Source organism: Aulostomus chinensis, chromosome 19 (genome assembly GCF_037954235.1).
Source record: "Aulostomus chinensis isolate RoL2024-O1b breed Wild chromosome 19, RoL_Achi_v1.0, whole genome shotgun sequence".
NCBI classification, from domain to species: Eukaryota; Metazoa; Chordata; class Actinopteri; order Syngnathiformes; family Aulostomidae; genus Aulostomus; species Aulostomus chinensis.
This window is the reverse complement of record NC_141338.1, coordinates 22,119,251-22,145,076: the sequence shown is the minus strand read 5'-3', so window position 1 is coordinate 22,145,076 and position 25,826 is coordinate 22,119,251. Positions and strand designations below refer to the sequence as shown.

Below are 25,826 nucleotides of genomic sequence, written 5' to 3'. Positions count from 1 at the left end.
TCAACCTACCGGGAAAAAGGGACTTTTGATCGTCCGGAGTCTACTCATAGTGTCCTGCTGAGGCTGGTTCACTGGGTCCATGTCTGAGAGGTTTCCACAGCACCAGCCTCCCAGGCTTTTGACAAGCCCTCCATCACCGTTTATACAGGCTCATCACCAATGAGTGAGCATTGATCTGACAGCTTCCCCTTGATCGGCTTCACCTTCATCATCATGGTGAGTGTGGTCCATCTATGCCAGTCTAGTTGAAGCTGCTCCTACCCACCACCCACCATGATGCCTGAATGACAGTCTAGTGAAGGCTAGCAGGGAGAGGGTACATCATGTCATGTTGTGGTGTTCTCTGGAGTGGCCGGGCATCTGAACAGACTGACAGTCAGGCAGTCTCTAGTTTAACGTAGCCCAAAGGAGGTTGTGAGGATCTGACCCAGAAGCACTGGTGAGGCTCAGGAACACAGCATGGAGACGTCCAATGTAGCTTCTGCTTGGATGTAACGTCAGATCATTCTTCAACGTGCAGACGGATGTAGCTCACCTCCTGATCTTGGACATTTGTGGGTTGAGCCTCCAGGTCTTTCTTCCATGTTGTGAGTTTGCTACTTTTTTCCTTTATTAACAGACCGTGAAGGGGAACCGAACTTGAAGGGGTCTTTGAAGAAGCTTCAACGTGTCCGTTCTTTCTTCCTGCACCTCTTCCTCAGGTTCTCAGCTCTCCTCAGTCTGAGTTGATTTGTGATCCCTGCCTGTCACAGATCTGTTTCTCCCTTCTCTTCTGAGGCTTTCCTATTCTGCTTCTCCAGCTGTCCAACATATGACGCAGGACCAGAACTGACCAACACTGGGACTCTAAAACACATCCTGTCTATGATGCTCAGTATACAGTCACCAGGGAGAAAGCCACTCATGTTACATTCGGTAGATTAATATTATTAATATGAGGAAACTATGAAACCAGTTCAGTTTGGGTCGGTCACATGGACAATTTTGGAGTCCGTCATTTCTTGGTTTTTCATGGGTCCCAGAACCAGTCATCAAATAATAAGATGGATCCAGGTTGGGTCCAACATGACACTGAGGAGTTTTTGTTGGAATTTGAGCCAATAAATGTTCCACAACAGTTATATTTACACAAAATACTGAAACGTGCAGGTATCAGAGGAGTTGGTGTAGAAATCCATCTGGAAATGTGTAGCTACTCGCAAGCAAGAGACGTTCCCACCTGAACCAGTCCCACGTTAGCCTGTGTCACTGCAACATGCAGTTGTGTGTTTGCTGAACAATTTTGGCTGCTGATACCGAACCAAAGCAGAAATATTAACAGGCCTAAGAGCACAGAAGTCCATGTTGTACCCAACTCAAGAAGAATATGAATACAAATATAGGTTTTGGGAGATTCTTTCCCCTTATATTTTTCAAAACTTACAGAGGAATAAACGTTCTTTCTTACATCCTAGTTACTGTAACCAAAAAAATGCAGTTTATGTTTGTGAGGGATCTTTTAAGAGTTGTTAAAGTTGCAGGCATGATAACAACAAACTATTGTGATTACAATCCTCAAAGTTTGTTTGAAACTAATGTTTTTAGAACCAGTTTCATTCAAGACAGACATTGAGGCAACAGGGCAGCAACCTTCTGCTCCAAATGGACACTCATTAAACGCTGCTTGAAAAACAGGATACAATCTTCAGGCTCATGAAAGACAGGTCCAGCTTTGTCTCCGTACATGTAGATGCACTGTAAGCTGTTTCTGAATACTTTCCAACCCGCATTAGACGAGCAGGAGACTGTCAGCAGGAATGTGTGTATTGTACCTGGCGTGTGCTTTTCTTTACTCTTTAATTTGTGATACAAAGACTTGTCAAAAACTCAGCTGCGTACCTTAAAGGCCCAAAGGTACAATTTGCAAGTAATCTGAGCAAGCGAGCGCTTCAAAATTCCACATTTCAAGCCACCAGGGGGCAGCCCATTAAAAGAAATTCGGGGAGTCCACTTTTAACGTAAGATGCAAGGAAATACTCATGTCCTTAGCAAGAGCCAGAGGGGGAAACTTTCAATTTATGCTCCAACAGTTACAAGTTCTGAGTCATGGCTGAAAGAACATGCGTTGAAAATGAGTTTGGACTGCAGCAAGATTAATACGGATGTTGAGGCCAGGCTCTTCTGGTTAGAGACTCACTGTCTTTTCCTCAAGGGTGCGCTAGCTTGTTCAGGTGCTCAACATCAGTTGTGTTGCTGGAAGCATTGTTTTGACCCACAGTGGTAATCAACATTCACACTCAACTGTATGCTGAACAGCTTGGTCACATTTGGAGCTTCCAGTTTGAAGGTGATGACAAGGTGACTTTGAACCTGGTGAGTGATGACGAGCACAGCAGGCGTCCAGTAGACTGGAGTCTGTATGGCTGAAGACTGACACCCCCCCCCCCCCCCCCCCCAACAATCATTCCTCTCAGCTGATGCCATCTCTACAAAGCTCTTCTGGTTTAAAGACCAATTACCTGCCGCGATAATCCAACCCATGCTGAATTAACACGAGCAAAGTCATTGATTTGCTATCTAGGTTCAAGGCAGGAAAGAAAGGATTTGTTCGGAAATCCAAGCATTACCTACTTCAACTTTGCGTCAGAATGTCACAGTATGAATGTGACGTCATTAAATTTAATTAAATTACATTTGTTTCTGAGCCTTCTTCGATGAAGGTTGTTCAAGGACAGAAGTCTTAGTTTCGAGGCTTGTCTGGTATATCTAAGCACCCGAATCAATCCTAGTAGACAAAAATTCAGATGCAGTGAATGAACAGAAACTGATTGCATCATCACCCCCCAAACTTTGTTCCAAAATTCTTCTTTTTTTTAGAAATGAGGGTTTTTTTTGTTGAACAGCTGGTGGAGTTTCACAGGCTCCCCACTGAGTCAGCTGATACAGACACATAGGAACCTCTGATGTGACTCGCCAAAGTCACTCTCCATGCACTTCAAGCCTGACACCTTTGATGGAGGAGACTTTCCAGCCTTCTCTGTCTGTCCATCCATCTACAGACGGACTGGTGGCTCAGCAGCTCCAGTCTCTCTACTGGCCAGTCTTCTTTTCCTTCTGGAAACTGAAACTGGTCCGGCGGCTCAGTTTCCGCTGCTTCTGGGCTATGTAATCAGCCCTTGAGGTGCTGGCCCGCGACTCAAGGATGTAGTTGACCTGTTGAGAAGAACTCTTTTTATTATTTGTGAAATGTTGATACATTCAGCTTCATGTCTGACATTCAGAACAGCCTAAACAGTTCAATATCCTCAGAATAGTCATCTGGCGTTTGCTCTTATTGTTTCATCAGTTTGAGCGTGAGAGCAGCTTCATCTGTGGAGGCAAATACATAATGTATCCTTGCAAGCTAATGTTGCTCTCTGATGTCACCCAATACACAATAATTTGGGGTCTCTGGAGGGTAGAAGTCTGACTGTTTAAAGTCTCTATTGCAAAGAAAGTGGACCTTTTTACTGTCGATGAGCACAACCCTCCTTCCATTAATGAAGGAAAAGACTTCAGGGAACAAAAAGTCTCTGATGACTTCAAAACATCATTCTCCGCTGCTCTCTGACCAGAGAGAAGCGTTCTATCTGCTGGTCTGGCACGGAAAACAACCCACAATAAGCAATGTTTCTTTTAACATAACTAGCCATTACTCACCTTTAGTACTATCTCACTGACAGTTGTAGCATCCGACTCAAAGTAGAGAGGCTTGTAGTCGTGGTTGCTCAGATAAGTGATCTTAAATATTGCATGATCTGTGAGGGACAGGGGAGCAAAAGGGTTAAAGAGACAGAAGAGCATGAAGCAGGACACCTCGTGTGCTCTGAGAGGTGAACTAGTCATCTCAGTCGACAGGAAACACTGGTTCGATTGTCTCAAGCGGTTCTTAATGCCTTGCTGCGGTGTTAGTCAGGTGTGCTTTTTGGAAACATATAAAGCGATGTAGGTGTTTACGAGACTTTACAAGACCCAACATGGATGCACCGTGATGTCACTTGTTTACAGTTTACAGTGCTGGAGAGGCACAACGGATCTAGTTCTTTTGAGAGGAAATAGTGTGAGTTCACCCCAGTGCAGCTGGTGTGTCCTGCAGGACAGAAGAGGAAACTGTGATTTCAGGTGTTTGTGAATGGTTATGGTGCTAGTATGTCCACTCCCACACAGGTGTGTATCAGTATGGGAACGAAGACAGCCTGCAGCCTGGGGATGATCTGTGGCTGGAGATCCTTCACCTGATCAGACTGCCCCAATCCCTTCATCAGTTTTGTTTAGATGTGATCATTACAGTTCTATATTTGATTACTATTCTGGTTCAAAAATGTACCTGCCAGAGACACAGACGCTCAACAGGATATCTACCCGCATTTGACGCCGTTCATTTTGGACCCCACCCAGTGAAGAGTAGAGGGGGGGTGATTCTGGACACAGCCTTGGTCTGCATCTTCCATGTGGGTGAGGCAATAATAAGTATCGCTGCTAGGATTAATGTAATCATTAGATTTACTAAATGTGTAGATGTAATAGCTGCGTAGATGTACTAGCTGCGTAGATGTACTAGCTGTGTAGATGTACTAGCTGCGTAGATGTACTAGCTGCGTAGATGTACTAGCTGCGTAGATGTACTAGCTGTGTACATGTAATAGCTGCGTAGATGTACTAGCTGTGTAGATGTACTAGCTGTGTAGATGTACTAGCTGTGTACATGTAATAGCTGCGTAGATGTACTAGCTGTGTAGATGTACTAGCTGTGTAGATGTACTAGCTGTGTAGATGAACTAGCTGCATAGATGTACTAGCTGTGTAGATGTACTAGCTGTGTAGATGTAATAGCTGCGTAGATGTACTAGCTGTGTAGATGTACTAGCTGCATAGATGTACTAGCTGTGTAGATGTACTAGCTGCATAGATGTACTAGCTGTGTAGATGTACTAGCTGCGTAGATGTAATAGCTGCGTAGATGTACTAGCTGTGTAGATGTACTAGCTGCATACATGTAAAAACCTTGTACATGTATTAGCTACGTTGTGCTGGTGCAGCCCTCAATGAAGCATTCTGCTACAATGGTAACTGCGGTCCTGTGCACAAAGCTGCTCACTGGCGAACGTCCAGTGAAGACGGGACAGCGTGTGGAAGAGGAGGAGGAGGAAGTTTCTCCTCCAAGTGTAATTGCACAGATGTGACAAGTGCGCTGACTTACTGGGGCTTCTCTCCTCTACCAGGTCACAGGCACAGAGGTGATCCGAGTCAATGGAGATGGGTTTCTGCCGAATCCAGAACTTGGTACTAGCCTTCTGATTGGTGACAGGATCAATCTCCACTTTTTCCCCTGAAATGCCTGAAGAGAACAATTTATGTTCAGTTCACGGACAGAAAGTGGGCCTCATACGTGACTGTTTCTAATTCTCCTACATTCGTGGCACTCATGAATAGTACGCTGACGGTCAAATCTGCTCTCATTACATCAGTAAGTTGCGGAATCATTTGATTTTATATACAGCCGGGGTAAAGAGTCAGAACTACGTTTTTTTAAGATGTCCAAGTGAAGCGCTGAGAAGGCTGTGGGATCCTGCAGCAGCTCTTTGTCAGTTTCATCTGTAGAGTTCAACTAGATGTTAGCAGAAACCTGTCAGCTGTGGCTTCAGTCTTTCCACATCAACACAGACCCCTGAGTAGGGTATCACATGTAGATCACCATGCAGACATATTTAAAACTCTGCAATGAGACTTTTCCCATTTTCAAATGAGATTCCAATCAATGCGGTTCTTTATTAACCAAGTGCAGCCAATCTTTTTGATTGTGGACTCATTTCTGTTGTTTCAAACATTACTGTCAGCTCGGTAAACTGAATGTGTAAACTAGAGCAGTAAGAACAGGTGAATGAGTTGATTAACATCACATTAAACCCCAGCAATTTTGCTAAGTAACTGTCAGCGCAACAGGAGAATAAATTACAAACAGATAGTGGGTGCAGCATCTTAAATATGTGGATTTGCAGTTTTTCTGTGTGACACTGAATTCATTTAGCTTTGTAGCCTGATTTGATTGTAATTATGTGCAACTTCACAGTAAATGTGTGTAAAGCAGCATGTACCGAGTTGAACATCTGTGGTGAAGCGCAGCTTGTGTATCATACTGATCTTGAAGGACTTATAGTGGTGACTGCTCAGCATGTCCTGGACAGTGGTGATGTCAATAGGAGGGTCTTCCTCGGAGCTCTCCTCACCCCGGGAGCCTGGAGACAAAGAGAAAGTTTAATTAGGGAGGTCATTAAAAATACGCGACTCGTAAATCAGCCTGAATGCTTCTTGTCACCCATCACCAAAAAAAAAAAAAACAACCCAAAAAACACATGCAGTTGATCCTCTGGTGTCTGCGCTGTGCTGTGTAAAGGGATCCTGCCTCCCACCTTGTTCACTGCATCAGTGCGCAACACGCAGCCAAATTAAACATGTTGGTTATGGAATTTATACAACGCGCACAAGCATGGTGAGTTTGTTGAGCAAGCAGCAGTGAAAGCCAAAAATACTGATGAGTCTCAGCTAACAGCCGACGTTAGAGAATGCCCTCCACCAGGACGTTCCACGTCATTCCGGGCACAAACTCAACATTTCTGCACTCAACCTTCAGTCAGCACAGAGATTGCAAAAAATACAACAGTGACCGAGTCGCTGTCCTCCATGGTGCTTTTACTACAGCTACCAACGCTTGTATACAAGCTCAAGATGCTCCACTCTGCTCTGCTTTGATAGCAATAATTTTCTTTCCATTGTAGTGACTGAGAAAATAAACAGAAAGTTAGCTCCTATATAGTTTTCATAATGAAACTGAGTTGTTGGTCTGAGATATACTGCCTTTTATCTATGAGACTACTTGCTCTCACAGATGATCATATCATATCAGCAGCAAAAAAAATGGGATCAGGGCATCATTAATTCTAATCTAGAATCAGTGTCACATTCCTTCAGCCCAAACCATGAGAGGAGAAATTAAACAGCTTTGTGAAGAAGCACTGTGATACCAGAGATTAAGTACAGCCTGAAGAGCTTTGAGAAGATAAAGCAAAGAACCTACTGTTCTCCCTGACCAAGCAGAACTCCAGGGTGCTCTGGCTCTCCAGCGTGGAGTCCAGGTCTACTGCAACGTTCGGCTCCGTCTGCTTCTCCAGACGATACATGGGGCCTGTTGGTGAAGCATTCTGGTTTAGTTTTGAAAGACTCATGCTCATATGAACAGGATGTGTCATACTGCCTCTTCCCTCAGCTACTTAACGTGTAGGTGTAGCACACAGAAGAGCAATAAACCATAAGTTATGGAATCTCTGAACTTATTTCAGTCTAAACTTGCTCAGTATAAAGACAATTTTAAAATTACTTCATGTCATATCAACATGCCACAGCCACTCATGAGGCCTCACCACCTTCCCGAAGGCCTAACAGTCAGCCTGACTCTGAGCACAAGTGCCAGTCAATAGTCCTGCATCTGCTGGCACCGACCACACTTCAGTAACCCCCCCGCAGCTTTACTGCTCATCCTATTTCACAGTCGCTTCCAATCTGCCATGCCTGTTTTTTCATCACTGTGCCAGGGCCTGATTCTAGATTGGCCCTCTTTCTTTCTGGGGTCGGCTTGATGATATCAGAATTGTATTTTGTGCACTTTCCAGTGTTTAAAAATATCCTGAATTCATCATCTGTAGGCATTAGAAGTGAGAGAGAAGAAAGCACTCAAGAAAAATAGGTTATCGACATCCTGTGACTGTATACTCCGTATGTACACTAAATAGCTAGCTAGAGCAAACACAATCATTTGGCAGTTCATGAGATGCACAGAGTGGTGGTGAGCCTGCGGGTGCTACGGCCACTCAGTATTCACTGGATCACCGGACACTGAAATAGGCATTTACAGATGTGCATTACATCTGCCCTTCCCATGGTGTTTATGTTATAACGGAGTTTCACAGAATTCTATATGTCAACTATCAAAACCACAAATAGACACAAACTAAACATCCATCAGTGGTTTGGCATGGCGTGTAACACAGTGACTAAATGCATCTACAGCAGATAATAAATAGAGTCTATTATTAAAGGAAATTCCTTCAAAGCTAACACTTGGAGAAAGCGTTCAGGTTACTGAACGAATAAATTCCAACAGCAAACACAGATTACAGGAGATCTGTCAATAAAAACCTATTTAATTCCATTTCTTTGCATCAAATCTTTTCAATGATTTCAAATGTTGCCTTGGTTGTTCCTGCAGGGACATGCTGGGAGCAATAAAGGATACATCTGAGATCTGATCACAGCCCACTCATCTCCTCTCACTGGGTGGCAACATTGCCAGCTATGCAGCGTTGCACTTTGTGTCAGTTACTACATGGTTGCAGTACAGACTGGCACTACTCACATCAGGAGAGTTCGTTACAGAAAGTGTGAAAGTGAGAGAGGAGGAAGTCTTGAGTGAATACAGCAAATAATCAATACTACTCTGTGAACAAGACGACCAGAGGAGGTCCACATTTGAATCTTCGTGTCAAGGGAGAAGATAGCAAACAGACATTAATATGACTCATCGAGCATGAAGTCTCACAGGTCAGACTAAAATGAACTTGGACAAGTTCTATATGTTGTCCAGGGTGTGAAGAGGGAACTTAAAGGAGGGGTAGGCTCCCAGATTTCTGTTATAGTCCCTGAATTTGTCATGATGTCTCAATTGGTAATCAATAAACATTGATGTTTAAAAGAGGGAGCATCAAAATCCCAAATACATAATGGGTGCAGGGCCAAATTTACCTCCAACCAGTCAATAACCACTACCAGTTAGATTGGTTGACCCGTTTGGCTGTCCATCAACACCCGAAAACCAGACTGCACCTGATTGGGCAGCTTAGCTGTCCATCAAAAGGATGAGACCAGGAAGCCTAAAGCAAGTATCAACCCCTTGTTGAATCGGTGTTGGGTGAGCAGCATCAAGGAGGATAAGCATGGATCCAGAAGAAAACACAGCAAAAAGAAAAAGGTCTTTTGTAAAACAAGCAACAGATAAGAGGGAGAACGATAAAAGGCTCGGTGCAACGTGAGGGATTCTTGGGGGTTCATTTGCTCGCTGGAGGAGTTTAAATGAATCAGAAGGTTCAGCTATTGACGCACGAGTAACAGCCTTTCTTTGGACAGGTAAGAAACCCATTTGCCGACTATGCTAGCTGGCTATAGAGGCTGTGTTTGCTGTAATTTATTGTCAATGTAGGTTGTGAGCTAGAACAAAACACTATGTAACGGTCGTGATCCATTTAGTGACATAGTTTACCAATTTATCATATTTTGCAGCACTGCTGGAAATGCCTCTATAGTTATTGACCATAACGTTGCTGGTGACACATGTGAACTAGCAGTATGTTATGTAGCTTGGTATGTTAGATACGTGTGGTCGAATTGGTTGCTAGAAGAAGGAATATGATCATACATCTGTAGCAATGCTTCCTATTCTGGTTCACTAAAGGGTTTTGGGGGGAGGGAGTGTAGGAGCGAGGAGGAAGGGTTCATGATCAGAGTATGATTCAAAAAACTATTTAGACAGATTTATGCCATATTGTTTGTATATCATGTTTCTTTTGTTAAATCAAATAAAGAAAATAAAAGAACACGTAAAAAAAAAAAAAGAAAAAAAAAAGCCCAAAACAGGCAGTGCCTACGCCTCCTTTAAAGTCCCCTGTGTTAACTGTCAGTGATCAGACCTGCATTGAGAGTGATGTAACCAGTTGTTTACCTGATCCTTTCTGTGAGCCCTTTCTCTTCTTGAGTGCTTTTTGAAGAATTTCCTTCATGGTAACCTTCACACTGTCCACGGGGATCAGAGAGAAACCATGTGCAGCATTTCTAAAAGAATAACAAAGAAGCACCTCAATCATTCGGACAGAGGAGAGCGGCACCTGAGACACCTTGTAGAATTTACAGCTGGGAGGTTGAGCTGGAACACATCAGATAATCAAGTGGCAGGTGGGTGTATGTTGTCTGCTTGGAGCTGCAGCAGAAAATAGCTTGACCTCTTTTTTTATAGGCACCAATTATGTTTTGGCCTTAAAAACCTTCTCTGTGATGATATTACATCAACAGGAACATCCATCGATGATAATGAGGTCTTTTCACAACAGCAATTTCCACGTTAAAGCAGGGAAAATGCAGGTCTAACCGATCCAACTAAAAATAGTGTCTTTATGTTGAGTGTCACAATCATTCCAGTAAACCAGCAAGCACAATATACACAAGGCCCTGGCCAGCTAAATGGAACAGGACCATAATTCATGTTAACTGTACCTGTCTTTCTGCAACAGCACATCAAAATGGCTGCTGTGAAAAGGGAATATTGTGGTATTTGGTCCTATATTGAGTGAGTGAAAGCTGTCAACCCTGCAGCAATTAATGCACAGCTTCCTGAAATAAAGATGCATCCAAGATGATGGGGCTTCACATGGTATGGCACACAGTCTGTTACAACACCAACACAAACTCCCGTCATGAGCAAAAGGAATTGCTTGTATCGTCATTCTAAGAGTTATTTACTTTCATATCCTGTTGATCTCTGAAAAAAATCTTTCCCAAAACTTTGGTGCTGTACCGTTTATGGTTATGACAGGAGCTGAACTGCTTCATTTTCAATATATACTTTAGAAATCTTTTCCAACCCTTTGACTGTAGGTGAAATCATAAATGTTTATTTTCATACTTACATTCTGACAAAGAGCGACTGTCTGGAGCCGAGGCCAGGGGATGAATACTTCTCCACCAGGGCCAGAGTGCTGAAGCCAAACTTATGAATTGGTTCATTGGAGTCCAGTGGAGGGAAGTCCGTGTCCACCTCGCCATCATCCTCAGCAATATGGAGGCAGTAGGCGTTCACATTCTCACTGAGGGAAGACGAGAGATACATCCAGAAAAAGCATGTCACACAGAAACAGACTACATAAGAGGTGCTGAAATGTGTTCATACTTGAGTTTGGGCTCCCGTCCTTCACTCGTGTACTGCCAACAGATGAGCCCGATCAGATCGTGAACACGAGCATTCGCAATGGTTACCACCATCATTGGATGGACTTTCTCCTGAGTCATCTGCATTGAGAGGTAGACGTCTATCTTTTTGGTAGCGGTTGTGCCAATGTGGCCCTAGGACAGGAGAGAGGGCATTGTGCAGATGAAGCCGTGCAGTACAGAGAGGACACGAGACACAATATTTGGTATTTAGAAATGCTCGTATGACCCAAAAGTCAGGGTATGTATGTGCTTTATAACTGATCACAATCATCATATTTGAGTCCACTCTTACCGGAGGGCCAGACAAGTCATCTGGCCAGTTAGACATTTTTCTAACACCTCCCCTTTTTCCCCCTCAATGTTTGTATTTTTCAGTTCCACACAATGGTTTGATACATGGGCTCAACTTGACATCACAAAGGCTTCAGGAGCTGACAGGTTAAAGTGTGTTTAATATCCTGTCATTGCCATACACACTGAGAAAACTGTGCTAGAAGTGCCACAACACGGAAACCCTACTTGTACTGCAGATGTGTATAACCAAAGTAACGGAGGTACTAGTCCAGCAGAGGCCACAACATGAAGGAGTGTGAGCTGTGCTTTGACTGGAGGAGCAGCAGCAAGTTAGTACTATCACTATGCTTCCACCAGGCGCATCTATAATGACACACGTGTCCCATCCTCCATGCAGCTTCATACCCCACAAGGAGTGTTTGAGAAGCACTGTTGTGCCTTTGTTGACCATGATTTATGTGCTTCTACCAGTGTTGTCACGATATTGGATTTCACACTTCGATACGATATTTTAAAAAATATTGATATTCGACTTGATTTTTGATATAACGCAACCACTCAGAATCTTGTGCAAAAATGTTTTTTATTTAAAGAAAAATAAAGAACTTTATTCTTGAGGTAGAGCTCTTTTTCAAGTTATTCTTTACAAATTAACAGTATGCAAATAAGTTAATGTTTGTAACCTACCGTCGATTAGCTTTAGCTCGCACTCGCTAACAAGACAAAACGTCAAAGTAAACACCGATAGATGTGATAACTCTAAGCAACACATACTCCAAGTTATACGGTTATCAACCTCTATACCTCTAAATCTGCACAGATCCCAGTGTCCGTCTAGAGGTGCTTTGCTACATTCGTCGTGTTCGCTCCTTTTTTCGGCACAGTTCTGTTGCATCACTTGCATATTGGCTTGCTACTGTCTTTGGTTTTCCTTGTTCATGCAACTCAAATCCAAAGAACCTCCAAACTGCACTTCACACACTCTTGTGTGTGTTTGTCTGTGTGTGTTGGCAGCGGCGGGGCATATGTAAACCAAGTAGGCAGCGCTATGGAAAAGTCATTTTGTACCATTTTTATTTTTCAAAATCGATATTTAATCGATAGGTCGATATTTTTGACAACCCTAGCTTCTGCCATGGCTAAAAGAGGCAACATAGTTGTTGTTTTTTTTGTTCTTTTTATTCACTTGTTTTTGCCTCCTCTTCAATCGTGAATTGAAGACAAGTGGCATACTGTTTCATGCATGGAAGTTGAACACACTCTACACGCGGTGTTTTATTTTGAAAATTTTCTGGATTCTCAGCTGTTCCTGTGTCTGATTTTCTGTATGACTGGACTTGCTCTGTAAGACTTGACACAGCTTCCCCAAGTAGATTTGGCTCCTCGAGGCAGAGCGGCGAGGCCCTTCTGGGCCTGCTCCAGAGGCACCCATCAGTCCCCGCTGGAGTCACAAGCATCATCTAGGGGGCCACGATCAACTTTGTCGGCCATATAAAAGCCTAATTTGCAGTACTAGATTCTGCTCAAGATGAAACTGGAAGACACAACAGAACGCACAGCAACAACAGGTAGAATAACTCACCTTGCCATCAAATTTAGAGTATTCATTGAAGGGGTTGTTGAGCTGCTGGGGACACTGCTCCAGCCGAAGTGAGAGTGTTGATTTGGTACCTGCTGTCCGCGGCCTGTCTTTATAGTCCCGTTTTTCAAACAAAGACCCCAGATCCTCTACTGAACATAGAAACAAAACATGCAGCATATATCTAGTTATTATCAGTTACATCGATAACTGATGATCATATCTATTCTTGAGACTAAACAATACACACACAAATAGATGGGCTAACTTGTTAACAGTTGTGGTACTTGTGTTATCAACTAACCATGATGGGGAAACCATCAGCTTTGAAGCTGCTTCAGCAACTCTTCAGGCTTGGCTTGAAGAACCTCTTCTTACATGACTGCAGGGAAATCCTTACTTGAGCCGAGCCTTCCAAACCTGACCTGACTTGCTGGCTGGAGGCTGGGCTCCTTCCAGCCGGCAAGTCAACATGTATGTGGATATGAGCTTGAGGTCACAATAAATGGAGGTTTGGAAAACATTGTCTATTGTGAAGATTTTGAAAACATCTCTTTTGTCTGTCTTCATGGGGAAAGCTGAAACAGAGGTTTTGGGGGAGTGCTGACATCATTACCTCAATTTTCGCAAGTGTTGTTCAGAGGCATTTTGCAAGCCCCAAGATGGCAGGCTAATGGTTTGTTTACATCTGTACGATACTATTAGGGTTAATTACATGTTTACGGGGGGCTTAACATCAACATCATGTTCCAGGGTAACGTGAAGCAGTAACTCCACCTCGTCATCATAAATCTCCTTTATTGTTTGATTATGCCGTTTTGGTGTTGTTACAGTTGCCACCAATCTCTCAAGAAGAAGCTCAGTGCGAATGGACTCAATCTTCTTCCCCAATGTTTGATGGACAGACTAGATATACATCAGCACTAACTACTGGCCTGGCATGTTATATGTCTCAATCAGGTCTGTATCCACCTGGAACCGTCACCTTATCTTGGTGGAGGAGTTTGAGTGCCCTAATGACCCTAGGAGCTATGCTGTCGGGGGCATTTTGCCCCTGATAGGGTCACCAAAGGCAGACTGGTGAAGGGCCAGACAAAGAACAGTTCAAAAGACTCTTCATGGAAACAACATCTAGGAGTTTGTGTACCCAGCCTGGAGGGGTTACTGGGGCCCCGCCCTGGAGCCAGGCCAGTTGCAAGCGCCTGGTGGTTGGGCCTTAGCCCATGGGGTCCGGCTGGACCCAGACCAAAATGGTAACATGGACTCGACGACCGTGGATCTACCACTCATAAAAGGGTCAAGTGCATTGTGGTTTGGGAAGCAGACCAAGGCGGGGGCCTCAGCTGACTGATCCCCAGACATGGAAGCTGGCTTTTGGGACGTGGAATGTCACCTCTCTGGCGGGGAAGGAGCTGGAGCTGTGGTGGAGGAGGTTGAGTAACAGCTAGAAACAGTCAGCTTCACCTCAACACATAGCTCTGGGTCCGGAACTGGACTCTTCTTTTGCTAAAGTTGCTCCTGGTGAGAGGCGGAGGGCCGGGTGGGCTTTTTGATAGCCCCCAGGCTCTCTGCCTGTACATTGGGGTTTACCCCGATGCACAAAAGGGTTGCTTCCTTGCGCCTTTGGCTCGGGAACGGGTCCTGACTGTTGTCTGCGCTTTTGTGCGGAACAGCAGTTCAGAATACCCACCCTTTTTGGAGTCCCTGGGAAGGGTGCTGGATGGCCCCCCAACTGGGGACTTCATTGTCCTACGGGGGGACTTCAATGTTCACGTGGGCATGACAGCGTGACCTGAAGGGGCGTGATTGGGAGTAACGGCAGGCCCGACCTGAATCTGAGTGGCGTGTCTTTATTGGACTTCTGTGCCAGTCGCAGTTTGTCTACCACTAACACCATGTTCATAAGGATGTCCATCGGTGCACGTGGCACCAGGACATCCTTGGTCATTGGTCTATGATTGATTTTATAGTTTTATAATCTAACCTGTGGTCATATGTTCTGGACACACGGGTGAAGACAGGAGCTGAGCTGTCAACTGATCACCATCTGGTGGTGAGTTGATCAGGTGGTAGGGGAAGATGCCACGCAGACCTGGTATGCCCAAACAACTTGTGAGGGTTTGCTGGGAATGCCTGGTGGAAGAACCTGTCAGGATGATCTTCAAGTCCCACCTCTGGCAGAGCTTTTGGGGGACAATGGGGGACATTGAGTCTGAATGGACCATGTTCTGCTCTGCCATTGTCAAGGTAGCTGTTGTGAGCTGGGGCCGTAATGCTGCTGGGGCCGGTTGTGGCGGTGATCCCCAAACCCGCTGGTGGACACCAGAGATGAGGGAAGCTGTCAGGCTGAAGAAGGAGGCCTACAGGGCATGGCTGGTCTGTTGTCCTCCAGAAGAAGCCGACCAGTACCAGTAGGCCAGGCATTGTACAGCCATTGCGGTCGCCAAGGCAAAAACTCAGGCGCGGAAGGAATTTGGTGAGAATGACTATTGGTTGGCTCCGAAAAAGGATTATTGCCTCAGGGGGGAAGGCGGCAACTTGCCCACACTGTTTACAGTGGAGACGGGAGGCTGCTGATGTCAACTGGGGAGATAATTGGACGGTGGAAGGAATACTTTGAGGAACTCCTCAATCCCACCAACCCGTATTCCATGGAGGAAATGGAGTTAGGGGAGTACGTGTGTGTGTGTGTGTGTGTGTTGGGGGGGGGGGGGTGTCCAATCTCCAGGGCAGAAGTCACTGAGGCAGTGAAGCAACTCCACGGTGGCAGAGCTCCAGGGGTGGATGAGATCCACCCTGGGTATCTCAAGGCTCTGGATGCTGTAGGGCTGTCTTGGTTGACACGTCTCTGCAACATTGTGTGGACATCGGGGGTTGTGCCTTTGGAGTGGCAGACTGGGGTGGTGGTCCCCATCTTTAAGAAAGGGGACCAGAGGGTGTGTTCCAACTATCTGGGGATCACACTCCTCAGTCTTCCTGGAAAGGTCCACGCCAGGGCACTGGAGAGTAGGGTAAAGGCGATAGTCGAACCTCAGATCAAGGAGGACCAATGTGGTTTTTGTCTCAGCCGTGGAACCGTGGATCAGCTCTTCAACCTCGCTAGGGTGCTGGAGGGGGCATGGGAGTTTACCCAACCAGTCCACATGTGTTTTGTGGATTTGGAGAAGGCTTATGACCGTTTACCCAGGAGCACTTTATGGGGGGTACTCTGGGAGAATGGGGTGGATGGCCCCTGACATAGACCCGTTCAGTCTTTCTACCAGAGGAGTGAGAGTCTGGTTCACATTGCCAGCAGTAAGTCGGACCTGTTCCCAGTGAGGGTTGGACTCCAGCAAGGCTGCCCTTTGTCACAGGGTCTCTTCATAACTTTTATGGACAGAATTTCTTGGTGCAGCCGGGTGGTGGAGGGGGTCAAGTTTGGTGGCGGGAGGAGGATGTGGTCTCTGCTTTATGCGGATGATGTGGTCCTCTTGGCTCCATCAAGCCATGACTTCCAGCTCTTGCTGGGACAGTTTGCAGCCGAATGTGAAGCGGCTGGGATTAGAATAAGTACCTCCAAGTCTGAGGCCATGGTCCTCAGCCAGTAAAGGGTGGCCTGCCCACTCTAGGTCGGGGGGGAGGTCCTGCCCCAGGTGGAGGGCTTTAAGTATCTTGGGGTCCTGTTTACGAGTGAGGGTAGGATGGGGCGTGAGATTAACAGGCAGATTGGGGTGGCATCCACAGTGATGTGGGTGCTAAACCAGTGTGTTGTGGTAAAGAGGAAGCTTACCCAAAAGGCGAGGCTCTCGATTTACCAGTTAATCTACGTTCCAACCCTCACCTATGTTCATGAGCTTTGGGGAATGAGTTTCCTCAGCAGGGTGGCTGGGCTCTCCCTTAGAGATAAAGTGAGAAGCTCAGTCATTCGGGAGGCACTCAGAGTAGAGCTGCTGCTCCTCCATGTTGAGAGGAGTCAGTTGAGGTGGTTTGGCCAGCTGATGAGGATGCCTCCTGGACGCCTCCCTTGGGTGGTTTTCCAGGCATGTCCAACCAGGAGGAGGCCTCAGAACCGACCCAGGACACACTGGAGGGATTAAATCTCTTGGCTGACCTGGGAATGCCTAGGGATTCCCCTGGAAGAGCTGGTAGAAGTGGCTAAGGAGAGGACAGTGGGCTTCCTTGCTGAGGCTGCTGCCCCCACAACCCGGACCAACCGGACAAACAGAAGACAACAATAACGACGACCTCTATGGTGGAGAAGATTTTTGCAAACACAGTAAAAAATCTGCTAAGAAAGAAGAGCAAGCCAGGTTTTTCACTATGAGGATGCAGCAGCAGGTTCTTCAAAAAACGAGAAGCCATGAATTCATTTTTATTTGAGATGAAGGAAGAAAACAGAGAGATGTTGTCGAGATAATACTGTCACAGAGGAACCCAGAGATAAAACCAGACAAATGCTCATCCACTGAACACATCCATGCTCTGTATGTGAGGACCATCCCAGAGATTCCACCAGTAGACACTGACCGCTGGTGTTCTGTGCAGCATCTCGAGTATCAGTTTGAGAGACATGCGAGCGTCTGACAGCATCAAGATCAGGCCCTCTGGCTTTCTTCCGCCCTGCGATTGCAGGCATATCTGATTTGTTCCTCAAATCAGATTTTCTCAAACCATAACATTTTCTGTCCACACTTATTTGCAAGTGATGAGACCATATTTGTCATGTCCAGATCTACAAGACTAAAATCTAAGGCAACCAATATCTGTGGAGAAATGGGTTGCTGATGATACAGACTGAGACACATCTGTAGAAATCTGACTGGAGTAATTTTTCAGACCTTTGCAAGCTTGAGTTAGATCAGATTTGCAAAAAAAGAATCAAATTTTTGGTGGTTGGTTTTGGTGGAAATGTGTGGTGGGGATCCATTCCTAGAATGACATTCTATTTTTGTAAGACTATTTTTCTATACAATACAGTCAATCATTGGAAGTTCAAGTCCAGTTCTCAGTATAATGATCTAGCTGTGCTGTGAACATTACCTCAGCTCTGTAAGGTTCATAGTGACAGAATCACATTCAGCTGCTGGCTCTTCCTGCCGACAAAGCTGATGCTCAAAGCAAACTGTGAAGACACCGCAAGCAGATGCTAGCCAAGGCGGTCAACGCATCTAACTTGATGACATAACTCACTGTTCAAAATTGTTCCAAGACTAAGGTCCTATCTTAAGCAAAGTGCACGCTGGCGCTTAGTCAAACACAAGCATCATTACTAATTTTAAGCCCACACAAATGACGTTTTCGTTTTTGAAATGTGTCTGTCAATGAAGCAGCACCACACCAAGTCCATGTGCAATTTGGACTTTATAGGGAAGGCTCTCTGATTGGTTTGACTGACAACACACCTATGAATGATTCGGTATCCAATGACGGCCTTTCGGGGTCACATGACATGGTGTTTGGTCTGATTACGTGTCCTTGAAATACCGAAATGAGGCTGAACAAACAAAACAAATGCAAATGCACAGCACTGAAGTAGCAGCATCTACAAGCCTGCAGATCAACACACACACTTAGTAATAACGTACCAATGATGAATAGGTGCAAGTAATGGTAATCATAGCAAATTTTTTTTCCAGTAATTATTTAAACTACTTGCCATCCATCCATTTTCTTCCGCTTATCCTATGAAGGGTCACAAGAGGGCTGGAGCCTATCCCAGCGGCTTTCGGGCGAGAGGCAGGGTTCACTCTGGACAGGTCGCCAGTCCATCGCAGGGCCAACACATAGAGACAGACAACCATTCACACTCACATTCATACCTACGGTCAATTTAGAGCAGGGGTCACCAACCTTTCTGGAACTGAGAGCTACTTCCTGGGTACTGAGTCGTACGAAGGGCTACCAATTTTAAAGGCTCTCCTGAAATAACACATTTGCTCAGTTTGCCTTTAGTTATACATTATTAATAATGATTAATGACACTCATCTATGTGAAGACACTGGTCACGTTAATGATTTGTCACAAAAATGAACAATGACAAAAGGTGGGAAACATATCAATATTCAGCACTTTATTAATCTCAGTAATTGTTACATTTTCAGACGATCACCTACATCACTACACATAACGAGGCTTCGGTTGCTTTTTGTGACTTTTTCGCCGGCCTCATGAAAAAAGACTGTTGCTTACCCAAAGCTGCCTTCAGCTCACGGGCTTTTTCTGCCTGTAGTGCGCTTCCCGGTGGGTAGTTAGCATGGTAGCTTTTATGACAAGTAGTGAAGTGCCTCTCTATGTTGTGCCGCTTTGACGTCGCCACACTCGCCCCGCAAATGAGACACATGCAGGTTTCTTTCACAGTTGTAAAAAAGAACTCCTCCTCTTCCCATTCGTTGTGAAAGTGATACGTTTTCTCACGTTTTTCTGCCATGTTTTTGGGGTAGGAAACACCATCCAGCGTCCATCCGTGCTGCGCCCGCTAGCTTACTCTCCACTAGCACTGGTTTTGTCACGCGCTCAATCCTGACTTTTGAACTAGAGCAGGTCGGAGTTCACCTAAACTGATCTAAAGTTCACGTATAATGAACATATTTTTAAGATATTGTCATTTTTAAATTTATATAAATGCAAGTGTGATTAAAAAAAGAATAGCAAAAAAATAAAATAAAATTTTAGACGCAGCTCACGAGTGAGTTGTGCTATTTTTAGAAGAGGCCTGCGGACGACTCATGTGGTCCTTGGGGGCGACCTGGTGCTCGCGGGCACCGTGTTGGTGACCCCTGATTTAGAGTATCAATCAGCCTAGTCCCCATTTGCATGTCTTTGGACTGTGAGAGGAAGCTGGAGTACCAGAGAGAATCCACACAGGAACAGGGAGAACATGGAGACTCACACAGAAAGATTCCATGCCCGAGCCGGGACTCGAACCTTGAACCTTCTTGCTGTGAGGCCACAGTGCTGACCACTGCACCATTGAGCCATATTTAAACTACTAGAAAATAAAAAAAATAAATGAAGTTGATTTAGTACTGGTTTACTGCCTTTCCAAGCTGTTAATGACCCATATAGGACCTGCCACTTCATGTCAGACTGGACTTCCGCCACTGACCTCAGGTGTGGAGGCATTAGTGAGTATCTAGTGAAATGCAACTAGTTGCAAATGCAGGCTTTAATCACTTTGAGATTGAAATGTGTGTTAAAAATGGGAGGTAACGGTACCTGACTGGGAGGACGTCCGCTCTTTCCACTGAATGTTTTTGCATTTGATTTGGTTCTGCCGTTCTTTCCTCAGACGTTCAAGTCTTTGGGCTGAAAAAAATAGGATTGTTACATTTCAGTCACACTCAGCCATGTCAAAAATACTCTTTTAATCTGGAGACTGGTGACAATGAAAAGTCAGCACTGAGTATGCCACACCTTTCCAATACCAGTTTAGTGTACATGGTGGTTAGAAGATATTCACATCTTTCTCTGGACTTAAAAAAAAATGTGGATCCCTCTATCTTACCAGCAGCCCCGGGTTTCTCACGGCTGTCTTGTTGGAGTCCTGATGAGACAGCCATAACAGATCAGTTCTCTTGCTCTCAGTCTGGAGGGATTGCAGCTTTCTACCCTGAAGCCAGAACCATGACCACCACCCTCCCAATTCAGTGCAGGAACCCAGAGAGCCAAAAGGAGGCACAATGTCCACCTTTGGACTCCCTCAGAGCCAAAGACTCTGATCAGTAGATGCTATCTTTCAAAAGCAAGACTCAAATTCACCTATTAGCCATTTTGGTTTTTAAATTAGTGCAACCAACAGGCAGCAGGACCTACATGAAATAATTTCCAATTTAGCAAAGCTATAGTTCAGTTTCATTTTAAAGCAGTATTTAAAATGAAAACGTTCCCTGTCCTGATGAGCAGGGTTTTTCCTCATCTCATTAAATGAGGCAAGAGCCCATTCAGAAAGAGAATGTGTGTGTCTGCGTCATCGCCTCAGAATGTCTGAATGTCTCCCTGTCCAGACAAACATACTCCCAGAATTTATAGGTGTTCCAGGCTCAAATATCTACATTGTGTCTTGTAGTGATATACTTTCATCACCCAACCCTACTGCTTATGTATACACACCACATCCCAGCATTCACACAGAAAACAAATATGATGTTGATTTGATGTTGATTAGGACACAAATCTTCAGATTTATGGAGCTACCACAGGAGCAATGGGTGCAGGATTGAAGCTACTGGGATTGAAGGGATTATTTCTCTTCTCCTTGACCTGACATGGAGGGCACACCATGCAAGAGATTTGGCACACAATCATGACAACAGACATCTTTTGCATGTTTTAGTTTTACAGTCCACCAGCAGGGGCACTATAATCAATGTAGGTGTCTATAAATCCGATGAACATAATTAAAAAAATTACATGCAAGATACTTCAATTGGGCTCAATCTACTGTTTTAGGCCAAGTCCATTTCTGCCAATGATTTTTGTCAATTCATTTGCAATATTGCGTGTATAATCAATACACGCATGCATAAAAGCAAACATTTAAATAAGAAAAATTATGAGGAATTGACATATCTGGAGAGCTGCCCTCACAGCGCTGCCAGGCCTGAGCAGCTACAGATCTGTCATCATCTGTTGTCATGTGGATGTTTTTGTGCCACGCTTACACACTCAGCACTGTCCAGGTGAAGATGTTCAAATTAACCATCCTGCTTGGTGTCTGACCTGAAGAATTCTGAGTAACTGACAGAGTATTTGTTTTCCTCCTTCTTGTGAACATTGAAGGTTTTGTGTCACTGAAATCACAATGAGCTGCTTGAATCAATACCGAGATGCTCATAACGATGATGCTCGATTGAATCAATCTCCCAAAATGAATCAGTCAAATGTTTCCTCATCTGATCACATTAGAGGGTGACAGCACAAACAATGATGCCACGCAGTCTTCAGCTGTGTGTTGCAGCACTACTGCTGGTTTACCCTGCATAGTTGGGTGGAATATTGAAATTCATTCATAAATGTAATGTTCAAGTGTCCTTGAGTCCTGGGGAGCATGGCAGCCTGTATGTGAAGGTGAAAGAGTGAACACTGTAAAGCTCCTGTTAAAGTAGCCATGGTTCTATTGAGGAAGCCTAGTCACTGTTTCCCTTCAGAGCAGCTACACTAGCAGGAAGAAGAGAGCCGTCCTCTGCTTTGACCATCAATTTCACAGAGAAAAACAGAACATTTGAAAAGACTACGATTTCTTCTTCCTCAGCCACATCTCCTAGGCGTGACAACACACCCCCTAGGCGTGACAACACACCCCCTAGGCGTGACAACACACCCCCTGTGTGAGATCAGACGGCATTACAGTTTCTCTTGAAACTTACTTTCAGTAGTTGACTTACTCTTAAACAATGGCTGCTTTTGAACATGGTTACTTGTATTGTATCATCTTTACTATGTATTCTCATATTCACAACAGTATTTTACATCATACACTTGAACTTCTCTTTCACCTTCTATTATCTAATTGAGTTTGTACTAATGTTTCACTAAATTGTACTGCTTGATCTTTTTTGGGGACAGGGGGGTTGTGGTGTCTGCAACAAAATGTCGTTGCTGTTATATTTGTGCAGATTTTAAATTAGAAAGCACTTTGTTCTTAAGCTTGAAAAGGGAAATGTAAATAAAATTATTATTATTATCATTATTATTATTATTATCATTTAGCAAAATAAGTATAGAAATTTGAACATGGTGACAAAATTATCAAAAGCATTTATTGATCACATAGATGTATGAATCAAGATTAAGATTAGCTCATTGATAATTGTGCAGCCCTGATTCTGATACACGTCTGCTGATTCCCGGAGCCTATTTTCTGGAATACTATCATGGCGTGAGAGGCGGGGTACACCCTGAGCCGGTCACCAGATCATTGCTGTTGTTGTTAACATTATGTTAATGCTCACACCACTTCTTGTTTGCACAGCCAGAAATATACAAAAATGCATTAAAATTTAAATGTATTCCAAATAAATGTATTTCAACTGTAACTCTGGATTGCTGACATGTCTCATGTAACATCATGGAGGATTCATGGTTCAAAGCGAGCTGCAGAATGAAATCTGGATCCGCACCATGAGCCCAGTATCTGTGAATGATGGCAGTATCAGCACACAAGATCCCATTCCGAAATGAAAACCTTCACCAAGGCTGAAAAGTTCTTTAAAATGTCTGACTCCCATAGACACAGTACATCATAGAAGTGTGTTCAAACCAAACAAAAATAAATATTTCCAATAAATTACTTGCATATCATGTCAAAAAATTTGTACCAGAAAAATCTGTGACCGTGATCTCTGCTGCTCACCTGGTGGCGATCAAAACGACGCAATGAACCGCAGTCTGAACCCAAGCCTACCACCTGCTCGACCACAGCCTTCAACAGCACACAATTTGGATTGAGCCTAATTTCCTCCGTGCCCAGATTAGCAACACAAACCCAGAAAAAAGCAGCAGGACAGGCTTCCTGGCCGCCCTCACCTGGAGGTGTTTCCGCAGAAAGCCTGCCCTGCAAACCAGGGAGATTAGATGAGCCTACCTGTGTTGGATCGCCGGCGGATGCCAAAGTCCCAGCTGGAGGTGATGTCCATAGACTGAGAGAGGTCACACGCGTGACTGTCTGCCACATTGCTTCCCCCATCACTCTGGGAGCCTGATCCCATTGACCCAAAGCTGCTGCCGGGCACCAGAGCCAGGTGGCACTTCTCCAGATCCACATCCTGGTCTATTAGTACCATCTCACACATTCCTGTATCATCACTGGTCACATGGGACTGTCTAATATGGGCCAGAATAATGGCTGGATTGTCTAAGAAAGCCATCACTTCTCCTTTACAAAGACCGTCTGAGAGCAGTTTGTCCGTCTGTCTCACCCTCTCGATCTCCCTGTCAGCCTCTCAGGAGACTGATGGAGCAGCGAGTGCTGACAAGTGCAGAGCAGTCATCTTTTCCATCATTTCTCTTGATTATTCCTCTGTGCCAAGGTAGTGTAAGTACCTGTTTGAGGAGAATTTGGAGTCATTTCATCATGCAGGTTGGAAAAGGTGAATGAAAGTCTTAATTTTACAGGGACGTGACAAAAAAAAGTGAAATATGCGCCTGCAAAAATCTTGTGAAATACCAGAAGTTTTCAATCTGGCAGTGATACAAATTTGTAATAGTTGCAACAATTGATCAATACATAACAGGAATAGATTTACACCAACTCATTCTCCAGAGAAAAAAACAAATCAACATCATCCAGTCATGATGAAGTCATCCTCCTCGTCACTCAGCAACTGAAACGTTGCACTTGGTTCCATCCCAGTTTACAAGGCAGAGAGAGACGATGCTCTGCCACGTCAGGTTAACACTCCATGCTAAAATATTAAGGTAAAAGTCACAGAAATATCAAAAATGAAAATAAACCGCATTTACGTTCATGGCAGAAGCTGAGAAAAGAACAAACTTGTAATTTATTTTTCAGTGCCGTTATTTCCTGGAACAGGTTCATTCATCCTATCACAAGAAAACTGACATTATCTCGACACAACATATTTAGATGCACGTCTGTGGTCTGGTTTTTATGGTGCATTGGAAACGGTTGCATCTGTGTCTGCAGGCACGTGCTGCTCCACCATCAGCCAATTTGGTGGGTGGTGCTGTTGTGAAAAAATAAAAACACATAAAACCAGGGTTCTGCAAAGGTAGCCAAAGAGCTGTGGTTCTGCAGGCGCTGTCTCCAGGCCTGCAGCTACCCCCTAGGAGGAGAGGTCACATGATAATCTTAGCACGGCTGTGTTCTTGGGCCATATGGATCAGCTTGGAGTCAAAAGCAACTGGATCCGGCGTCATATGTCAATAGGACTGGTATACGCTGCTGGATCTGAGCTGGTATGTTGATAGGATGCAACATTACGGCTTTGGCGCTACTGTTAATAGTTACTGGTCAGAGGTAGCAGCCTGGGGTCACACAAGAAAACATGATGTGCTGTTCTGAAGAGGCCATTGTGTCAGTGACAATGCCATTGATGGGCACTTGTCCAGGTAAATGAGCACAATTCGTTTTTCAAAAAACAATCTGAAGCAGCTGTGTGACGTTATTGACATTAAACACAAGTCTGTTGATGATGTCAACAAGGTCGACAAATTAAACCAACGTTAGCACAGGAAATACAGGTTCTCTGCCATACTTAAGAACCAGCAAGACCACGCAGAATGCTACAACTACATATCGATGTGATAATGATTAAGACTTCTCTTCCTCTGCTGCGCTTTATTTCATGCTGAGAGGGTTTCTCTGACGGAGGCTAACTGCAGCTAATATCGACCATACTCAGTCACCTGAGATGAACCATAACAATTTCATAGTCAAAGACAAAATATTAAGAATAGATGACACTCAAAAATACCTCCACACAACAATAACAAAAAAATCCCTTTATCTCGTGGTTATTTCCGGAAAATTACGTTAGCTTAAATGATGCGTTTCCTTCTCTGGACCTCACTACGGGTTTAGCTTGAAACACCAGCACATCGAAGAGACGCCCGTTTAAAGAGAGGAGATCATGGAAGCCTGGTACTCAGGCTGTGGACACATCTGACCACGAAGGTCAGTGAACATCACATTGATTGTGTCGTCTGAGCCTGTTCATGCTAGCTGAGTGTGGCTAACTGCTGCCCTAGCTTCCAACAGTAATGTAGCTTTTAGACGGTGTCCAACCTTCAAAAGTCACAGCCGATGAGGGACAGAAATGTCCCACCGGATCCTCGTCCACTCCGAGTAGTGGCATTTACTCTTTTCATAGTGAATATAACCAACATGCACTACAGCAAGATCACAATAAGACAACAAGCCCATGCACTACTTTGTTGTATTTAGCTAACAGTGTCAGCCACATA

The 25,826-nt window shown here is 44.5% G+C and overlaps 1 protein-coding gene across 4 annotated transcripts; it reads right to left on the bottom strand.

The window, feature by feature from the left end:
* Positions 1-2,421: 2,421 nt before the first annotated feature.
* Positions 2,422-25,826, bottom strand: mapkap1 (MAPK associated protein 1). 4 transcript variants are annotated; one of them, XM_086188510.1, is made up of 13 exons: positions 25,648-25,826; positions 23,485-23,942; positions 20,407-20,445; positions 20,118-20,207; positions 12,926-13,074; positions 11,009-11,181; positions 10,749-10,925; positions 9,788-9,897; positions 7,094-7,201; positions 6,114-6,254; positions 5,219-5,356; positions 3,679-3,776; positions 2,422-3,192 (listed from the first exon to the last, which is right to left on the bottom strand). In XM_086188510.1, exons 2-13 carry the CDS (start codon positions 23,765-23,767, stop codon positions 3,070-3,072), a joined length of 1,629 nt encoding a protein of 542 aa, XP_086044636.1. In that variant the 5' UTR covers positions 23,768-23,942; positions 25,648-25,826; the 3' UTR covers positions 2,422-3,069. The 4 variants fall into 4 exon arrangements, with proteins under 4 accessions (XP_086044636.1, XP_086044637.1, XP_086044638.1 ...); XM_086188511.1 differs by having other exon boundaries at positions 12,926-13,071; XM_086188512.1 differs by lacking the exon at positions 20,407-20,445.